Here is a 19,141-nt window from a genome sequence, read left to right as displayed (position 1 = left end):
CATGTAGCCAACCAGGCTTTTACAGAGCCCCGTGTCATTTGGCTTTTTACGAATCGACACGTGTACTCTTCCTCATCCAGTTGTCAATGATCCACCACGACATTCTCGGTATCGACCATTAAAATAAATCTCCACCGCTTGCGACCAGATTTGTGTAGACTCCAGTCTTTCTTTCTATAAATATAAATTCGCAATCTCCTCTCTGCAAGTCCTGCGAAGCAGCTTAGTTGCTTATCATTCCCTTTCCAACAAATTAAATACGAAAACGAAGCGCAGAGAAAGTCGGCAATGGCGTTGATTCCGAACATTTTCGGTGGCCGACGGAGTAACATCTTCGACCCATTTTCTCTGGACATATGGGACCCTTTGGAAGGCATGCAGTTCCCAACCAACGTTGGGAATGTTCCTTCGCAAGAGACGTCGGCTTTAGCCAACGTGAGAATCGACTGGAGAGAGTCGCCGGAGGCTCACGTCTTCAAGGTGGACCTGCCGGGGCTGAGGAAGGATGAGGTGAAAGTGGAGGTTGAAGACGGGAGGATTCTGCAGATCAGTGGACAGAGGAGCAGGGAGGAAGAGCACATAAACGATAAGTGGCACAGGGTTGAGAGGTCTACCGGAAAATTCTTGCGGCGGTTTAGGTTGCCGGAGAATGCCAAGATGGATAATATCAAGGCGACGATGGAGCACGGCGTGCTCAACGTGGTTGTGCCTAAGGAGGTGGAGCAGGAGAAGCCGGCGATCAAGTCTGTCGAGATCTCTGGCTAAAAATGATAATATATACATATATATGTAACAGCTAAAGCAGAAACTGAAGCCTCCCGAAAGAAATAGTACGTACATATATATATGTATATATATGTTTGTATGTAGTGCCTTGTTGTGTGTAGATATTGTGTGTATAGATTGCCCAAGGTAGAAGGCAATCAAGAGGGTATGTATATATGTACATGTGGAAATCAAATAAGTTGTTTTGTTAATAATCATAATTTCCAATGTGAATGATGCATGCTTCCTCTTTTTATGGAATAAAATTTTGATGGGTGGGTTTTGATTAATTTTGGTATGAAACAAATTCATCAGCTAGGGAAAAATTAAAAATTTTCCTCTTCATTAATCGGCCATATGAACTATACGAAGGGAAAAAAAAAAATGGAGAAAAAATGTCAGCATACATTCTCGAAAACTCAAAAAGCCCTTCATATCATATTCAACCGAAAGTAAAGTAAAACATTACATGTACTACTCTCATCATCATGATGTTATATATATGTACAAAAAAGATCTCACATTTACAATTACAATCCATCATCATCATCAACTTCATCATCGTCATCGATGGCAACTATTTTTGCAACACTAAACCTAGCAGAACCAGACCTAATAATCTTCAGTGGCAACATATTGTTTCTAATGCTATCACGGCTACTATCACTATTACCGCAAGATCCTTCTTCTTCGTTGGTCTTCAAATCACCAGGAGGCAAAAAGCAATCCATTGACAACCCTTTTATGTTAAAATCAACTTCGTCAATTTCCCACTCTTCTTCCATTCTGGTCCTGGAATGCGTCTCCGAGCTCTCCCCGAACCGAAACAGGGACACCGATGTTTTCCCGGAGTGGGCAATGTTGACGCCATCGACTGTCCTGTAATCTTGGATCAAAGACTCCATCGTCGTCTCCCAGAAGATGCTGTCACTGTGATGAGATGATTTGATTCTGAGGAGATGGGAATCTTCTAGTTGGGTCAACAGGCCTGTTCTTTGGCTGAAACATCCCCAGATTGTGTGTCTGATAATCTCGACATTGCTGCTGCTTCGGGCTCTTAAGGTTGATGACTCTGCTTCAAGCTTGAGGATGAAGCAGTCTTCGTTGTTGACTGTTTTTTCTCCAATGCAGACAGAGTTGGTGAAGAGGTTGGCAGTGGTTTTTGGATCGAGTCCCTGTCGGAGCAAAATGAATTTGAGTGTTTGTTGCCTAGGAAAAAAGGACAGGATAATTGAATGGGGGAATCAATTTTGGCTTGATTGAAGGTTTTGATAGCTGGATTGGTTGACCCATGTAGTTGACCTTTTAGCAAAAGATTTATATAGGGTGGATCAACTACATCTACTGACAAACTATTTATTTTAATTATATATTATTTGAACCCTAAACTTATAATGGTGGGGCAGGAGAAGTAAGTCACTGTGGACAAATCAATCAGTTAAAGCGAACATGAATTTTACACCCAAAGAGTTTCTTTTCAGTCAAGATTTCTGAGTAGGACCCTTTTTTATTCCCTCATGAAAATCAGCCACAATTACTATTTAAAAAAAAAAAAGCATGTATGCCAAATTATTAGCTCTTGGCTTAACGAAATCTTTGATTATATGTGGTGTTCGCAATTTAATTCTCACACTATTTTCGTTTAAATAGTTTTTATTTCCTACAATTTTTAGTTTATTATTTGTGGGTATAAAATTTGAATTATTTTTTATTTTTTATTAAATTATGTCAAATAACACATGGGTCGAAGCTACCTTTTTTTTTTTTTTTTTTACCTGCAAGAAGCGCCTGAGAGGTCTGGGTGGGCCCCTGGAAGCATGAGAGTGGTGCCATGGAGTCTGCCGCCAAGCCACCTTTCCGTCGCTGCCGGCGCTGATTTTGCACCCCGAAACAACCAACTCTAAACACCAAAGCTCCGGCCTCTTCTGCCACAACACAAATCCTCCCATCTCCCCGCCACAACCACCGCCGCCATTGTTCTTCAAATTCCTCGTCTTCACCAGCTTACTGTTCAGACTTCCCTCCCCGTGAGAAAACTCAGACGCCGCCATCTTCACCTTCCCCATTGCATACATACTGTCTATACCATCCAATGCCTTCTCCCCCCCAACCGCCGCTATATATTGTTTCACTATGTATTTCGCCATTGAAGCCTCCTGCAAATACACCCACCAAAAAAAAAAAAAATCAAAATCCAGATTCCAAATTCCAGATAGAACCTCGATTTATGATTAGATTCTGTCTAAAATAAAAACTCAAGTTCCTAAAATCTCAAACTAAACCTTGAGCCATCGATGTTATATCTGACGGACGTCCTCTGTTTTTTTTTTTAAGGAAAACTCGTGGAGGGATAAGAGGGTCTATACTTACAATGGGGTGATCTTTGATGTTTCTTGTGGATTGTTCATCGTGATCGGTTTGAATCGGGAGAGGAATCAAAGGGGCACCAACAACGCCGAGAAGAAGCTGGATCTCTGTGCTGCGTCCTCCGAACAGAGCAGCTGCAACTATGGATCTCTCCGTCTGGTGCGTTGTAGCACTCGTGGGTCTCATCCATGACTTCACGTTCTGCCATGCTCGGTTGTGATGGCTCTTGCCGTTTCCGGCGGCGAACATCTCCTCCGGAATCGGAACCTCGAGGACCGTCTCCAGCCCATCTTCGCGATCCAAGTTCGGACACAGCTTCCTCATCAGACGGAAAACACAGGAAAAGCGATATGGTCTGTCGAGTTCTTGAGAAGGTGTGTAATGGAATTAGAAGAAGGGGGTTGTGAGGAGAGAAAAGGGTTGAAGACGATGGAAGTGAAAATAGACTACCAACCGACCATTGGACCCTGCGGAAACGTGGTTTGCTTTGTTTGTCTGTCGTGTTTGCACGCTCTCTCTGTATTTATGGAAGAAGCTCTATGTTTCCTAATTCTTTGATTATTATGTGCTTTTAATTAATTAATTAATTAATTAATATAATTATTTAAAGAGACAATTTTAAGTTAATATTTAAATGGATGGAACATTTTTATTAATTTAGGTTTGTAAATTATTAAAAAATTAATAATTGTTTTCACGAATAATGAGTGAAAATAATTAATTTTTCAATATTTTTTTTTATTAATTACTGTAGTTTAAATCAACTTACACTAAACACTTTCCAATTTCTGGGTGATTGATTATTAAAGCGTTTGGTTAATTTAATTAGTGAAATTAATATTTAACATAAAGTAATTTTGGATTGAAGTCAGCTTAATTCAATTAAAAATATTAATAATTACTCTTCATTGCAAGATTTTCCTTCCCCACGAATTATTAACTTTATGCCTTCGCCTATTTTTTACCCTTTTCCTTTTCAAGTGAAAGCCGTTTTGCATTATAATATAGAGAATTGGCATAATTAAATTATGTGAAATTTGTTTTTAATTTATGAATTCAATATTATAAATTATAATAATAAAATGGGACCTACCAAATTATTATTTTTAAGACATAAACCCTAAATTAATAGAATATTTATATATGTCTTCAAAATTAATTGATTTAATTATGAAAAGATAAAGAAATAAAATGGCCTTTTGAAATTTCTAATGGTTGATGATTGCATTTGGGATCAGGCTTAGCCATAGAGAATATGATATAGGGAACAATAGGGACAATAATTTTTTTTTTTTTTTTTTCAGATTTTCTGATATGTGTGTCTGAAAATATCATAAATATCTATCTAATATGTATATATATATATATCGCTGCAAATTATGAGGGTCCTACTCTAGATTCTTAGATCTCAATTTCTGAAAACATGTTTTATATTTTGAAATTTTCATGAATTTTTTCTCACAGAGGCTCTGAAATTTGCTAAAATTATGATTTTTGTTATATGGGTACAGCTGAAAAATACAATGGCAATGGCAATGGCAATGTCTAATCAGTAATTTTCTTGAAAAATAAAAGGTTTCGCATATTTTTTTTTAATAATTGTATTACGCGTAAATAATAATAATACAATCAATAATTTTATAACTTTATAATAAATATATAAGTAAAACATATATTATAACTCAAACTTAAATTCAGTATCAATCAAATAATGATTGATTGGGGAAGATAAAGATTTTACATTAATGTAGCAAAAAAGATTTTGACTCTGTGTTGCTTCCAACAACAGCAAATCTATGGTAAAAGCTTAACTACGAATAAAGAATAAAATCAAAATTGGATATCAATCAACAACAAATTTTACAAGCTTTAATTTGATTAACATGGAAGTTGTCAGCCGGCCAAATTAATCTTGATTAAAATTCTAATTAAGCATGGTTGTTAGGGGAAACCAAATTATCTAATTGTCGTCGCCGTCAGAGAGGCACATTTGCTTCTATCTCCAGATTGAATGAATTTAATCTTCATTATTTGATTTGATTAAGAAACCAAGACTTTTTTTTTTAAAAAAATAATAATTTTAAAGATATCTACATATATATATATATATAGAGAGAGAGAGAGAGAGAGAGAGAGAGAAATCATAAGATTAGGAGCTTAATTAAAATATTTTGAGAGGAAGCTTAATTAGAATATTGACTCAATAATGCCATGCACGTTTAGTTGTATGGTTAATTATTTATCCAAGTGAGAAATTGAATTGAAGTAAAGATTTGAAAAAGAAAAAAAAAATGTACAAGAAATTTATTGATTATATCTCAATTTTATTTTGCTTATTTTTTTTTTTAATAATCTGCTATTAAACCCGAATATCAATTATCCAACCGATGTAATTATTATACAAATCAAATTACTTAGATCCATTAATCAAATTAATACAAAAAAAAAGAGAGAGAGAACATATACTTGGAACTAATTAATGATTGCTTTTAAGGTTTTGACTATTTGATTTGATCATATTATTGGGTAACACCTTTTTTTTTTTCATATAGATTTCATAACTTTGAACATTCAGAAATGGAGATGATGACTAGAAATTTCAACATTTTCAACTTCCCCTCTTAGAGAAATTTTGTGATTTACATTTTGAATTATGCTTTTTGACTAATGGGTTTTTGGTCCTTGACATATATATATATATATATATACATGGAAATTTTAAGTTTTAATCAACTAGCTCCGTAATTAACATTTACACAAAATTGGTTTAGACCAAAATATTGAGTTTCTAATGTATAATTATGACAAACAGAAAATATTTATAATTTTAATTGTGGCATAGATGAGATGGGATCACCTAATTTGATTCCTTTTCAGTTTTTGTTGGATTTTGCAAACATAATTAATCTGTTTTAATTTTTTTTAAAGCTTAATTAATTTGAAGATCACCTGATTTAACGATAGAGAATGTAAAGCCAAAAGGGTTGTCTTGGATTTGTAAAGACAATCAGAGCATGAAGTGGAATCACAAAAACTAATTAATTATTTGCTTATAATAAGCAATCTAAGACAAGAATATACATATCATGTTTGCTTTTGTATTATACTAATTGATTAGTTTAGTTTGGTGATTAATTATATTAAATTCTTGATAGATAATAACATTTATTTATTTTTACTTCGATTTTCGTGTAACTTTTTTCAATTGTTATAATCAATATTTAATCTGTTCAACTTTAAATTTTCACATACTAATGCTTTTAAAGAAGTTTAGATACGTGCAAATATTTTTTAATATAACAAAGATTAAATCAAATATTAAATTGTTGTAATTATATTATTTAAACAATTTTAATGAATTAAATTATAATTTTATTAAATTAAATATTATAAATCAATGATCAATTTATAAATGTAATGATAAAATATCAACTCTATATACTTTTTGATATATATATATAATGAAGTAATATAATTTTAATAAAAATATGCAAGATATGTTAATTGAGAAAAAAATAATGAGCATTGCACACGCAGTCATTCATGTCTGTTACATATATATATATATATATATATATATATATATATATATATACACACGCACACAATCGAGGGATCCAAAGAAATTATGAGTGATCACCCACTTAGTGGGAAATAAAAACAATAAATAAACAAATAAAAAAAATTCAATATAGCACCGAAACAAAATAAATGGACAAATTAATTAAAAGTTAAAAAGTCCCAGAAGCAGAAGCTGTAAGGCAATGGCAGATTAATAAGACTAAACCTGACCACGCTAATCACGGCTTGTTCTTCGGAGAAACTCGTGCTCTGACTTAACAAATCAGAAAGTCATGTCTCAATTCTTACACCTCTAATCCTTTGCACGTGTTTTTGTCTTCTAATTTTCCTTCTTGATTTTCTTTTTGGGTGTAAATAAAATTAAATCTTTTATGAGGAATGGATAGTATTTTAATAAAATGATCTTAATTCATACATATATATATACATACATCATATCATATCATATCATATCATCTTTAACACTTCAGCCTCCACTTCATAGCTTCACGATATAGAGCATGGTGGAATCTTGCCATTTTTATCTAGTAATCTATTGAGCACAATAAAACTTTAATCTTCTGCTTCAGATACAGAGAGTTGGTTGCGTACAAAAGTTTTATTATATCGAATTGATCGCGACTATGGAAATGTTGAATCGATCGATATACAACTTGGAAAAGAAAATATGTGATCCATACCAGATTTCTGTATGGCTATATAGTCTTTCTTAGCAACAAGTACATAAAACACAAATGCATTCGTTCAAACGAAATGGAGTCGCTATATACGCTGCCAAGTGAATAGAGTTGCAGCAACCATACAGGAAACTAGTTCAGATTCAAACGAAAGTGAATATCTCGTAACTTTTAACTTATATAATGCATTTGTTCGAGACTTTGATATTAATATGAACAATAGGTAGATCAGAGGGATATAGCAAACTGTAAGGACGTCTGAAGAGGTGAGATACTGCAGAGAGGTACCTGCTCCAAAAAGCTAAGAAGAGAATTACCATTTTTTCTTTTCTGTAGAAATCTCATGAGGGCACATTGAAGTGGAAAAGCCAAGAAATTACAAATGCAAACACCATGCAAGCAAGCATGAAATTCAGGAATCTGTGGCCCTGCCAGAAACTTCGATTATCTGCTTGATGTCCCGGGGCAGGTGCTGCTGCTGTCGCGTCATTAGAATCACTCCACAGCTCAATCAGTTCAGCCTCGTTGGCACCAGAAACATTTCGAGCAGTTGATCCACATATTTCGCAGGTTCTGAAATTCAATCTTGAAATGTGACTTATACAATTCAACAGAAGGTTTCCTTAAAAAAGCCAGTAAATCAACTCAATAAAAAATTGCAAAGTTGTGGATGGAATGAATATGCAACTAAACAGAGTCAAAAGAAGAATAATCTCTATTCCATTCAAAATGGTGGACAATTGACATTTAAATAAAATCACGAAGCATATCATTATTTCGACCTTCTTGTTTCATTCATAGCTTGATGTCCTAGATTCCCATCTTCTAGTTTTTTCCTTTGAAGAACAGTTAGCATCCCGGTATTCGTTGAAGTTTGGAGGTGAAATTCTACCTTAATACTTTGTAATCAGTTGCCAACACTTTTTTCTTGAAGCCCTATAAAAATACCAATTTACTGACCGAATTTGAAGAGAACCTAATATTCATTTATGCTGCCTAAGAATTTCTCCTGATTCCAATCTGGTTCCCCATCATTTACACAACTTACTGCTTTGATTCATATTACTATATTCGTATATACAGGTATAAACACACAGAAGATCAACTAAGCACCAGAAACTATTACTTCCTTTTTTGGTTCAGGGACAAATGGGAAACACCTTCAAGCAACAGCTCAGGACCACCATAATATGAAGTATATATATCTCAACAAGTACAAGAACATAAGTATTGTTCCTCATGTGTGATATATTAACATCCTTCAGATAATCAAGGAATCAGCAAGAAATACAAATAGTTCGAATGCAAAAGAAATTATATATATAGAATTGCATAATTCTTAAAAACAATCTAAAGAAAACATCATCTTTTATCTCCAATTGGCCTTAACCACCAAAAAGATAATGGATCTTAGTAAATTCACATTCCATGGCCTCGGCAAGGAGGCTCGTTCTCAAGTGCCCCGGGCAGATAACAGAAAAAAAAAAATACAAGCATGTGCTTGTGGACATTTCACAGGAATAAGTTCTAGATTCTTTCTGAAATCAAAGAGTTGAATGGGGTGAATCATCCCAGCGAAATGATAAAATAGAAATGTTGATTCAATAAGAGAATTTTGGCACAGAAGAAAGTTCGTACAGTTTCCTATCAATTAAGAATCACCTTAACTACATCTCTTTAGAGAAAAAATAATAAACATCCAAAATATGGAATCTATAGAAACTATGATTCAGTTTCTAGCTGCAAGGTTAAGAGCAGAGCATTCTGAACATATAGCCATGGTGTCCCATTGATTCTACAAAATGTAGAATCATAATGATCATATAGTCGTACACTCACTAAAAGTTCTTGTAATTATTGGGCCATTGATTAATACAATATATTTATATATATATATTCACATTTACTTCATACTATTGATACTACAAGTTGGAAACTTTATAAATGTCTCCTCGAATAAAATATATGGGCAAATGGCAAAAGGGATCTGACTTCCTCAAGTCAGCCTATGAAGGAATCTGTGCGCTAAACAAATTGGAACTTTAAAGCAGGAAAAACAAGATACTGGAATAGCATATTAATACTAATATTAGTAAATACATACATATATGAAAAAAATCCACAAGTCATACCGGGAAGGTAAGCTAGTTCGAAAAGAACAAAGAGTGACAGATGGAAACTAGAAGCAAGAACATTGAAGTGGTTCCTTCTTTTAACTGTCTGAAAATTGATTCTCTTAATTTGGAATATATGGAAACAACTTTTTCTTTAATATAAAAAATAGAGATTGGTTCTTAAGTAAGGTCCCTGTCGATTTGTTCCTTGCATTAAACTAGCTTCTTTTGCTAGCATCTCAAAGCGGAATATTCTTCAACATTGCGTATGCATCAAAGACTACATCTCCAAGCTAAAAGGATCAAGAATAAAAATTTCAGAGAATCACTACCTCAATAAATAGAGCATTGAACAGCATAGAAGACAAATCAATAGTCAAAATTTAATAATTAAACTCAGAAGTGAGGAGTGTAAAACATCAGCCCACTAAGGATATATTTGGAATAAACCAAGATTTTCTTTTTGTAGAACCAATGGAAAATTCCCAATTTAAATCACATCCAAAATGATAAAATCTCAAGAACATGTATATTGTCTAGCTACTTTAGTTGCCAATAATCAACATAAAAAGAACTCTGCAATCTGCACTCATAACAAGAAATTGAAACCTTAAAAACGGATGCAAAACACCCAGAAAAAAAGAAAGCTCTATCAAGTAAAAGTATTCCAAAAAATACATAAACTAAAGGCAAAGATTTCACTCAGACAACATTGTAATGACCTAATCTCAGACTTTTAACGTGTACATAACCTACAAGAATTCAACAAGAAAGACTAGAGTAAAAATGAAAACTTTGATTTATCCATTAGGGTTTTACTTCACCTGTTTCCCTTAATTTTGAACCAAGCCTCAGCACATTGCTTGTGAGCAGCAGCAAGATCATCTTTGCATGAACAACCCAGCTCAATAGGCACACCAGATTCTTGATTAGATGCATCCATGCTCAGCTGACAAATCCTGCAATCCCTCTCAACTTTTGCCAAATGTACCTTAACCTCAGTCACCCCACATTCCAGATCCACCTCTACTGAACAATCCGAGACAGAAGATGATGACGATGTCCTCTCCTTCACAATCTCAGTTCTCCGCTCATCTTCTTCCTCCTCTTCCTCACCACGACCTACCCTGCAGTCTGTTCCGACGCCAGAGCTCCGGCAACTACCACCACCAGTCCTACGGCTATGTTCTTCCTCTCCTTCTTCTTCTTCTTCTTTATCAAGATCATCAACAACAACAAAATGGGTTTTTTCTGGAGTTGCCATTTTCATGACCCAGACGGGGAATCTTCATGTAATGGCTCTGTGAGGTGCAGATCATCAATGCTTCACTGCCGAAGGTGGAAGACGAAGATGAAACTCTCTGTGAAACCTGTAGCAGTGAGCAAGGAAGAGAAAATTCCTCTGGTTAGATATTTAACAAGGAGCATTGCCGTGGTAAGGTGCTCCTTCTCTCTCTTTTCCTCACTGTCAGGTTTGAACAGTGTATACCAGAGAGAGAGAGAGAGAGAGATGATGAAAGATCTACTTAAAAAATACAGGTTTTAGACAGAGAGCAGCAGAAAAATATTAGTGAAATAAAAAAGATAGCTGTTTCTTTTCTCTTTTCTTTTTCCTACTCAAATGCTTGAATTAGTTTAAATTCTAATTAATTTTCTCTTGTGAAATTATTTAATTAAACACTAAAAGTAGTTTTTTTTTTCTTTAAAAAAAGATATATAATACAAAAAAGAAATGTTTGAATTTAAATAATGATAAAATATAAAAATTATCATTACTTTTATCCCTTCCCCTTTATATTTATTAAGATAATATATATATATAATTATTTTTTTTGCAAACAAAAATAATTATAACCATTATATATTGTTAAAATTATACACATGAAGTCTACTTTTTAAATGATTTAATTAGAAATTTAAAACAACTATTGCTTTAGGAAAATCTTAATAAACTTATAACATTTTTTATGAATTAAAAAAAAAAATCTAATATATTTATTTATATGACCTAATTTGATTCCAACTATTTTACTGAATTTTTTTCTCAATTCCCTAAAAGAATTACTAAAAGCAACAAAGATTAATTTACTTAAATGGGTAATTAAATTATTTTTGAAAGTTAAAATGCAAAAAAAAAAAAAAAAAAAAAAAAGGGGGAAGAAGATTTTTCATGGGATGATGAAATTGATTGAAGTGACCTAAAAGAACTGTTTGTTTTTCCTCAGACAGGCATTAGATAAAACTGATATGATGATTGATGTGTCAAAAAAGCAGATTTTTATTTGTCTTCTTCATTTTCTTTTAATAATAAATATATTTTAATTATTTAATAATATATATAGCCTGACAGACATGGACATCACCAGCAGCAAACCCAGATTTTGGAAGAGGTACTGGACCCTACACATTGTCTCTGGAAATGTCAAGATTGCCCCTTCCTATTTTATTTCTCACAAATAGGAGTCTAACGTACTCAATTCAATTTATACTTGTAATTTTCAAGTAGGGGAATAAAATTCATATGTTTTTGTATTAAAAAGAAAACAATTTGGAGAAGAAAGAAAAAAAAAAGAAGGAAGACAATTTGTAAGAGGGAGTGGAGAGGTTATATCTGACAGTGCCAGCAGTAGGCAGGGAGAGGAGGATTACATTATTCTGTGTACAATAATTAATAACAAACAAAACATGGAGGGCCAACTACTTACTACCCAGATCCACACACACCCAGGAATTGGTTTCCATTATTTCTGTAACCCACTTTTTTTTTTTTTTTTTAAAAGGAAAATTAATTTTAGGGTTCTTCAAGGGTAAATACCTACTTATCAAGAACAAAATTACAAAAAAAAAAAAAAACAAAATAAATGACTTAAATATAAAATATTATTTTCATTCCATATTTTACCCCATTTGTATTGTGTTCTGTGAAATTGAACTTCCAATTAAACTCAATGTAAAAATTTAGATTGACTTGAAGAAATCTCTGCTTTTCTTCCAAGTACTTGATCTAACTTAACATATTTGAGAACCATATTTCATATGATTGTTTATATACTAAACAAATGTCTATTATAACTATCTGCTAGGGACATTACATGAAGAGCCTCTTTAAAGAAGCACATATTCCAGACTTTCATACTCAAAAGCATACACTCAAGAAAGACTCGTCAATTTTGATTCTTATACCATCCTCCTACTATGCAAGAAGTATAACCAAAACAGGGGAAACAGAGCACAATATCAAAGCTCAAAAATTTACTCTCCCACTCTAATCTCAGCTTGCATGGCAAAATGTTTGTCTAGGCATCTGAGTTGATATAACATCGGCCATCATACCCATCAAATTATTCCTTCCATCATCGAACAGCGAATGATCATTTCTCATGTTGTGTTCTTTGACGATTCCAATTTGCGAGCCAGAAGCTGAACCTTGAGGCATTCTTTGGCTAGCAGCATTGCTACTCTCAACGCTACTCCTGATCCATGCAATGTTATTCAAATCTGTAGCTATTGATATCAGTTCTTGACTTGAGAAAGATGGTGTCTCCTCGTATTCGACAAACTCAGGCCCCAACAATGAGGTTTGAGAATGATGGCCACCACTTGGAGTTGCACAGCAGCCGTACCCACATTGGGAGGGCACTGTAGGTTCGCCTTCAAGTTCCTTGAGAAGTCTGGCAACCACAAAATCTGGTCTGGATGATGACTGAACAAGAGGGCCACGACATGGGACAGTCCTTTGCATCCCAGAGACAGTTCTTGGATCAGTTGGAGGGTTATAAACACTGAATGCACTAACGCGTGCCATTGGACGAGGAGGAATGGGATCGCCATTTTGTTCAGAAGCAAGTTGAATCTCTGGCTGACCTTTTTCGTCAGCCTGGTTGGGCCTATCTTCCATTATCACATCACTTCCTTCCAGGTGCTTAGATGGATTGACCTCTCCAGGCGAAAGGGTCTCCTCTGATGAAGCCTTGGTTCTTTCAATGGCAATGGCTTCCATCTTTTCACTGGGCGGTGGTCTAAGCTTCCCAAGATCTGCATATCTGCGTCTTAGCGTAGAATTCCAGTGGTTCTTGATTGCATTATCGGTTCTACCTGGTAGCAGTCTTGCAATTGCTGCCCACTTATTCCCATGGACTGCATGCGCTGAAATAATAATCCGATCCTCTTCATCTGCAGCAAGTCAGTTCTGTTAAGATATCATGAAATGCAAAATCTATACAGAGTTCACACAAGGAAAAAAAGAGGAAATCAATTCTAATTCAGGCAGAAAGAAAAGCCATATGTTTGCAGAGCAGGGGAATATAAAAACGCAGGTCCGAAATTATAATCTTTTTTTTCTCCGGAACCTTTTTAGCACTCAGACCAACAGCAGAAAAATATCATGTACGTGAATAGGATACAGGAACTGGAAGTCCGGTGCTTGTGCAATTTCACTAATTTCTTGACTAAAAGTTTTGGGCAAATGAATGCCTCACGATATGATGAGAGATGATCTTATTGATCATTCGCTAAATAATTAGCTTTGAAAAAGTAAAAATACCAACATACCACTACCAGGGACAGATGGATACTATATACATGGTGATGAAGTATGAACCTTCTTGTCTTCTTGATGCACTACTGGGTTGTCATATTTAGAAGTAGGAATGACTAGTCTGGTGGCTCAAGATGCTTCATTCAAATTTAATCAGCAGTAAAAACTATAAAAATTTATGTTCTTTCATTCACCCAACAAGATCTTGAAACAAACAAGAAATACTTGTTCTACACGCTATGAGAGATAGAAATGTATCGTTTTCCATCTTCTAATTAAGACAACCATGTTGACCAAAGCACTGCCCTGTAACTAGAGTTCAACTAGGTGAGAATTCATGCTAGTTTAGCTCTAACTAAAGATTCTATGTCAATATCCACCTTACCATTTTAGTCCTCTTTCACGAGCTTAAAATTGGTTAACCCTCTCATACAAGCAAAATAGTTAAAAAGCTAAAGTTTGAAGATATTGAAAGAGTGACAAACTCCCCTTTGCATGTATAGTAATGGTTGAAAATTTTTATAGCGAGACAGTATGCATCGATCTATTCATAGTTTTGGTTTATCAAAGTCATGGTACAAGGGTGATTGATCTTGTGACCCCTCAAACCTGTGTTGCTCTTCATCAATAGCTAAAGAATGGTTTAGCCACCGGAAGGAAGGGAGTCTATTTGAGTATGGTTTATATTGAGATAAAGTTAGAGAAGTGTACCTTACAGGAAAGAACTAAAATGCACAACACAGCTGGAGCTTAGTTAAATCAAAACCCCTGTAGGTGTTAGTAGCCATGCTTAATTTACAGTTCTCGCTTGACAACTTATAATACTTAACATATGCCGTGCAGACTAATGATTTTATGATTACTATGACTGTGCATAGAAGTTTCTTTTTGGTATCCAAATCATACGACACATAACTAAACAATTGTGAGCAATAAACTGGGTGCATACATTCTCTTTCTGTAAAAGCAAAGTTCATCAAAGCATGTTAAGTGAATTCTTCTATTCAGTCAAATTGCATCCTGAGTAGTATAACATGTCCATAAAAGCATTCATATTCCATCCTCAATTGCGAATCATAGGAAACTAATGCAATACACCTTGTAAGTCCTATTTGGTACAATCCTATCACATTCATAGTTAATTCCCATTATTAATTTTTATTATATTCCCATATGCGTAATTAGAATAAATTTTTTATGTTTGAACTACCCTACTCCCAACTTGAATTCTTCGAGTGAGAATAAGTTAAATGTAAGATTTATGTTGTACTTTTACATGTTAAGACTTATGAAAAGTTTAAATAAGAATTAGCTAAAATAAAAGAGGAATTGAACCAAACAGGCAACTAGATTAGCATCATTCGAAATGCATATTGATGGGATTTACTTTATTTATTTGTTGAAGCATAAGACTGAGAATTAATAAATTATGACGGAATAACTCGAGGACTCCAACTGACCTCCTGTTAAGACCCTAAAAGACTCGGATCAAAATGGTAAAATGACTATTCAGGGAGGTGGCAAGCACTCCAGGTTTCTTATCAAAAGAAGAGAAAAAGATCTGCTGAGGTGAGCTTACAATACCAGATTTGGGTATTCAGAAATGGAATAATGTTTGTTATTTCAGCTGGGACTTCTACAGCTGTGGAGAGTGCTATTAGGATTTCCTTCCCGTTATGCTTTGTTAGATTTTTCTCTATTGCCGCACTAGAGTAGAATTTAAGAGAATGCAGCCATGTAACGGGCATAATAGAAGTTTGCCTACAACTTTCTGAATTAACGAGCAATCTTAGAACACCTTCTAAATTCTCTCCTCTCATCTTCTCTTCTCCCTTCTCTTCTCTCATTCTAACTCTAAAACCTTTCTTTTCTCTCCTTTCTAGTCACCTTTAAAACTCCTTATCTCTCTCTCCCTCTCTCACTATCTCACACAAATTCACAGCAGAGTTCATGTTCGAAGCTCCTAACACCTCCTTCCTTCAATAAAGACCTTTGTTTTCTCATAAATAGATATACCAACATATTTTCCATTAGGATCCCATTTTTCTGAACTTACACCATTGTGACAGATATAGCTCCAAAGTGCAAACATGCCAAGGCTCCTTAGGATGTGAAAAGCATTTGTTCAGATATGCATGATGAAATCATTATAAATGACCCAGGTTATTAACATACAAAAGTGCTGCAAAATTTTGCATGACCAAGATAGCTAGAACAAGGATTGTGAATTAACAAAAAGAGATAGGCAGAACAAAAGACCAACTGCAATAAGAAGTTCAATTGTTATGATCCATATATAATTGCATTTTCAAGTAAAAAAACCCATTTCTAAGATTACAAATTATAGTGGAAGACAACTGGATGGTGTTGAGCATATTATAGCCTAGTTCATTTTTGCCATGACCTTGAAAATTTTTCCTCCTCTTTCTTAACCAGTTTACCCCATTGTATTACAATGAATCATGCATGTATGAGTTTCATCATAAGTCCAAGACTATAGTGTACCATAACCTGATTATTATTACTCTAAATGCCCATCAATCATGTAATTTGATCTTCTTGATCCCAAGAAAATTGCAGTTAAAATGTATTTCCAAAGATTTAATAACCGTTCAAGCTAAAAATGCATCAATTAGAACCAGCATTATCACCATACTTTCTTTTCTCCTTTCATCTCAAGGAAACTATTTTAGAGCGCAGTTGCCAAAACTTGTAACCTTTCTGAAATTCATAACCTTTAGCATAAAAAAATAGAATGAGGGTCAATTGAAAAGCAGCCAACTTGATAACTACACACATAAGTAGGACAGGAATGTCAAGAAGAGGACCTATTCATCTTTAATCTACTTCCTCATGACCCCTCAAAGGGATAGAGCATGCACAATGACATCAAGCAGACATCTAATGGTACCATATTCTGAACCCAAAAAAGCTCAATGCAAAGCAGTCTAAGTTTCAAAATAAGTTCAATGTAGCAACTAAATGATTTGAAAAGAATAAAAAGTACACATCAATGTATATTATTTCAGAGCTTCTTCTGTTAATCCATCGCAATCAATTACATTATGGAGAAAGACATCAATGTATATTGTTCCAGAGCTTCTTTCGTCAATCAATTGCAATCAACTACACTATGGAGAGTCATACATCAATAACTCCAGACTTGCCAGCTCCATGATAGAGAAGAACACAAAAACCAAAATAAAAATTGATTTAATGCCAAGAATCTGCATCCGGATTCCGGATTTCAAAACTTAAATCTGTTATTAACACACAATTCTCATTTGGTTCTATGTGAAGAACTACATAACTGGATAGAAGAGGAATTTCTGGAAAAAAAAAACAAGAAGAAGAAAGCTATGAAAATGATAACACACAGAAAAATAAACAAACAGCATAAACATCACCAATCAACAACAACATCATATAGCAACCAAAAAAAAAACAATCAATCTCAAGAACAAACACAACAATGCAGGAACCTAGACGCAATCAAACACCAAGCAGCCACCATTAAAGCAAACCAAAGAAAACACCCAACAAAACAAGAAAACCAAGCAGACAGACCCACTTCCCAAAACCCATAACCCACAAGCACACAGAAGAGCAACCCAACAGACAAACTCATAAAACCAGCAACATTCACGGGAAAAACAAAATAAAATCTAAGATTACCAGTAAAAGGCTTCCGCTTGAGGCAGGGGTCGAGCTGATTACACCACCTAAGTCGGCACGATTTCCCGGACCGACCCGGGATTCCTCGCGCGATCAGACTCCAATTCCTCGCCCCGAACTTCCCCACCAGTCGAGTCAGCACCTCGTCCTCCTCGGGCGACCATGGACCTTTTACTCTATTTCCACCAACTGGTACAGCACCACCACCACCACCACCACCACCAACAGCAACTCCACTGCTGCCTTCTCCGATTCCCAACTCACCGAGTTCCGTCTCAGCTCCACCTGCACCACCACCAGAAGCTCCACCGAGTTCCGAGTCGGCGGCGGTTGGTGGCGACTCTTCATGGTTTTGATGGAGGGTCTCCTCTCTCATGATGAAATAATGCTAAAGTTTCAGTTTTTTTTTTTGGGTCCTCTTGGGTTTTTCAAAGTTTTGATTTTTATTTTCTTTGTACCTACCTGACTTAACTGCAAAAAAAGAAAATTGAGTTGATTTTGAGTTGACGGTTTTGTAAGACGGTTTTTTTTAAATGACCAACGTGTTCTTCCATTCATATTCGTGCTGGATAAAAACGACGACGTTCAATCGGTTGAGGCCGTGTACAAAATGGACTCTACACTGTTTGCGGACTTGGTTTCAGTTTCGCCTTTCGATGACTCGAGACAATGATGGGTGGATACTTTTACCCTTGAAAATGGCGTTAATTACAAGGGTGGAATTTTAAACTTGAGCTTAAATATTTGAAACGATTAGGGGCAATGTGGTCATTCTAAGCGGATTCCGTTATTTGAGTGGCCGAAAAGGAACTGCCTTTTTGAAAAAAATTTGGGAAATTGACTCCGGTTTGTTGACAGAATTTCGCATGTTTCTTTACATAATGAAATGACAAAATTACCCTTTTCTGAACCGGCCCAAATTTAAATCTGAATTTATTGGACCGGGCCTCTTATTCATTGTAGTTGGGCCCGGAAAAAGTATATTCAGTTTAGATGTACCTTTTTGATAGTTTAATGGTTTTTTGGAAAATAATTTAATGGTTTTTTTTTTTTTTTTTTTTTAAGCTTTGGAAAATTATTGTGTCCCTTAATACTAATTCATTTTTCCATAACAAGCATTAAGAATTGTCTAATTTTATAATATTTATATTTCTTATCATCCAATTTAAGTAATTAATTTGTAATTTTTTTTTTAATTTTAAAATTAACATATTCCCCATGTATAATATTTATACATAATATTTAAATTATAATATATGTGTGTGTGTGTGTGTGTATGTACGTACATGGAGAGATGCATATGTAAGTGGATGCATGCTCAATTAACAAGTTATTAAAGGTTAAAGAAGAAATGACAAAGACGCAAATGATAACAACAAGCAAGCAAAAATAAATAAATAAATAAATAAAAGATAAAAAAAAAA

The 19,141-nt window shown here is 34.6% G+C and overlaps 4 protein-coding genes across 4 annotated transcripts; 1 reads left to right on the top strand and 3 right to left on the bottom strand.

Moving 5' to 3' along the window:
• Window positions 1–166: 166 nt before the first annotated feature.
• LOC110819330 (17.6 kDa class I heat shock protein 3-like) lies at window positions 167–980 on the top strand. The gene has a single exon (XM_022048488.2). It carries the CDS (start codon window positions 289–291, stop codon window positions 763–765), a length of 477 nt encoding a protein of 158 aa, XP_021904180.1. The 5' UTR covers window positions 167–288; the 3' UTR covers window positions 766–980.
• A 193-nt stretch (window positions 981–1,173) lies between these two features.
• On the bottom strand, window positions 1,174–3,650 carry LOC110819394 (replication factor C subunit, putative (DUF620)). Its single transcript, XM_022048564.2, has 3 exons — window positions 3,136–3,650; window positions 2,541–2,921; window positions 1,174–1,940 (listed from the first exon to the last, which is right to left on the bottom strand). The coding sequence occupies exons 1-3, from the start codon at window positions 3,454–3,456 to the stop codon at window positions 1,296–1,298; spliced, it is 1,347 nt and encodes a 448-aa protein (XP_021904256.1). The 5' UTR covers window positions 3,457–3,650; the 3' UTR covers window positions 1,174–1,295.
• Window positions 3,651–7,533: 3,883 nt separating this feature from the next.
• Window positions 7,534–11,005, bottom strand: LOC110819382 (uncharacterized). Its single transcript, XM_022048550.2, has 2 exons — window positions 10,330–11,005; window positions 7,534–7,964 (listed from the first exon to the last, which is right to left on the bottom strand). Exons 1-2 carry the CDS (start codon window positions 10,773–10,775, stop codon window positions 7,733–7,735), a joined length of 678 nt encoding a protein of 225 aa, XP_021904242.1. The 5' UTR covers window positions 10,776–11,005; the 3' UTR covers window positions 7,534–7,732.
• Window positions 11,006–12,510: 1,505 nt separating this feature from the next.
• Window positions 12,511–18,161, bottom strand: LOC110819269 (transcription factor MYB25-like). Its single transcript, XM_022048396.2, has 2 exons — window positions 17,718–18,161; window positions 12,511–13,678 (listed from the first exon to the last, which is right to left on the bottom strand). Exons 1-2 carry the CDS (start codon window positions 18,091–18,093, stop codon window positions 12,777–12,779), a joined length of 1,278 nt encoding a protein of 425 aa, XP_021904088.1. The 5' UTR covers window positions 18,094–18,161; the 3' UTR covers window positions 12,511–12,776.
• Between the last annotated feature and the right edge of the window lie 980 nt (window positions 18,162–19,141).

This window comes from Carica papaya, chromosome 2 (assembly GCF_054855325.1).
Source record: "Carica papaya isolate Zhongbai chromosome 2, ASM5485532v1, whole genome shotgun sequence".
Taxonomy (NCBI): Eukaryota; Viridiplantae; Streptophyta; class Magnoliopsida; order Brassicales; family Caricaceae; genus Carica; species Carica papaya.
The sequence above is the reverse complement of the archived record's forward strand: the minus strand, read 5'-3'. Positions and strand labels throughout refer to the sequence as shown.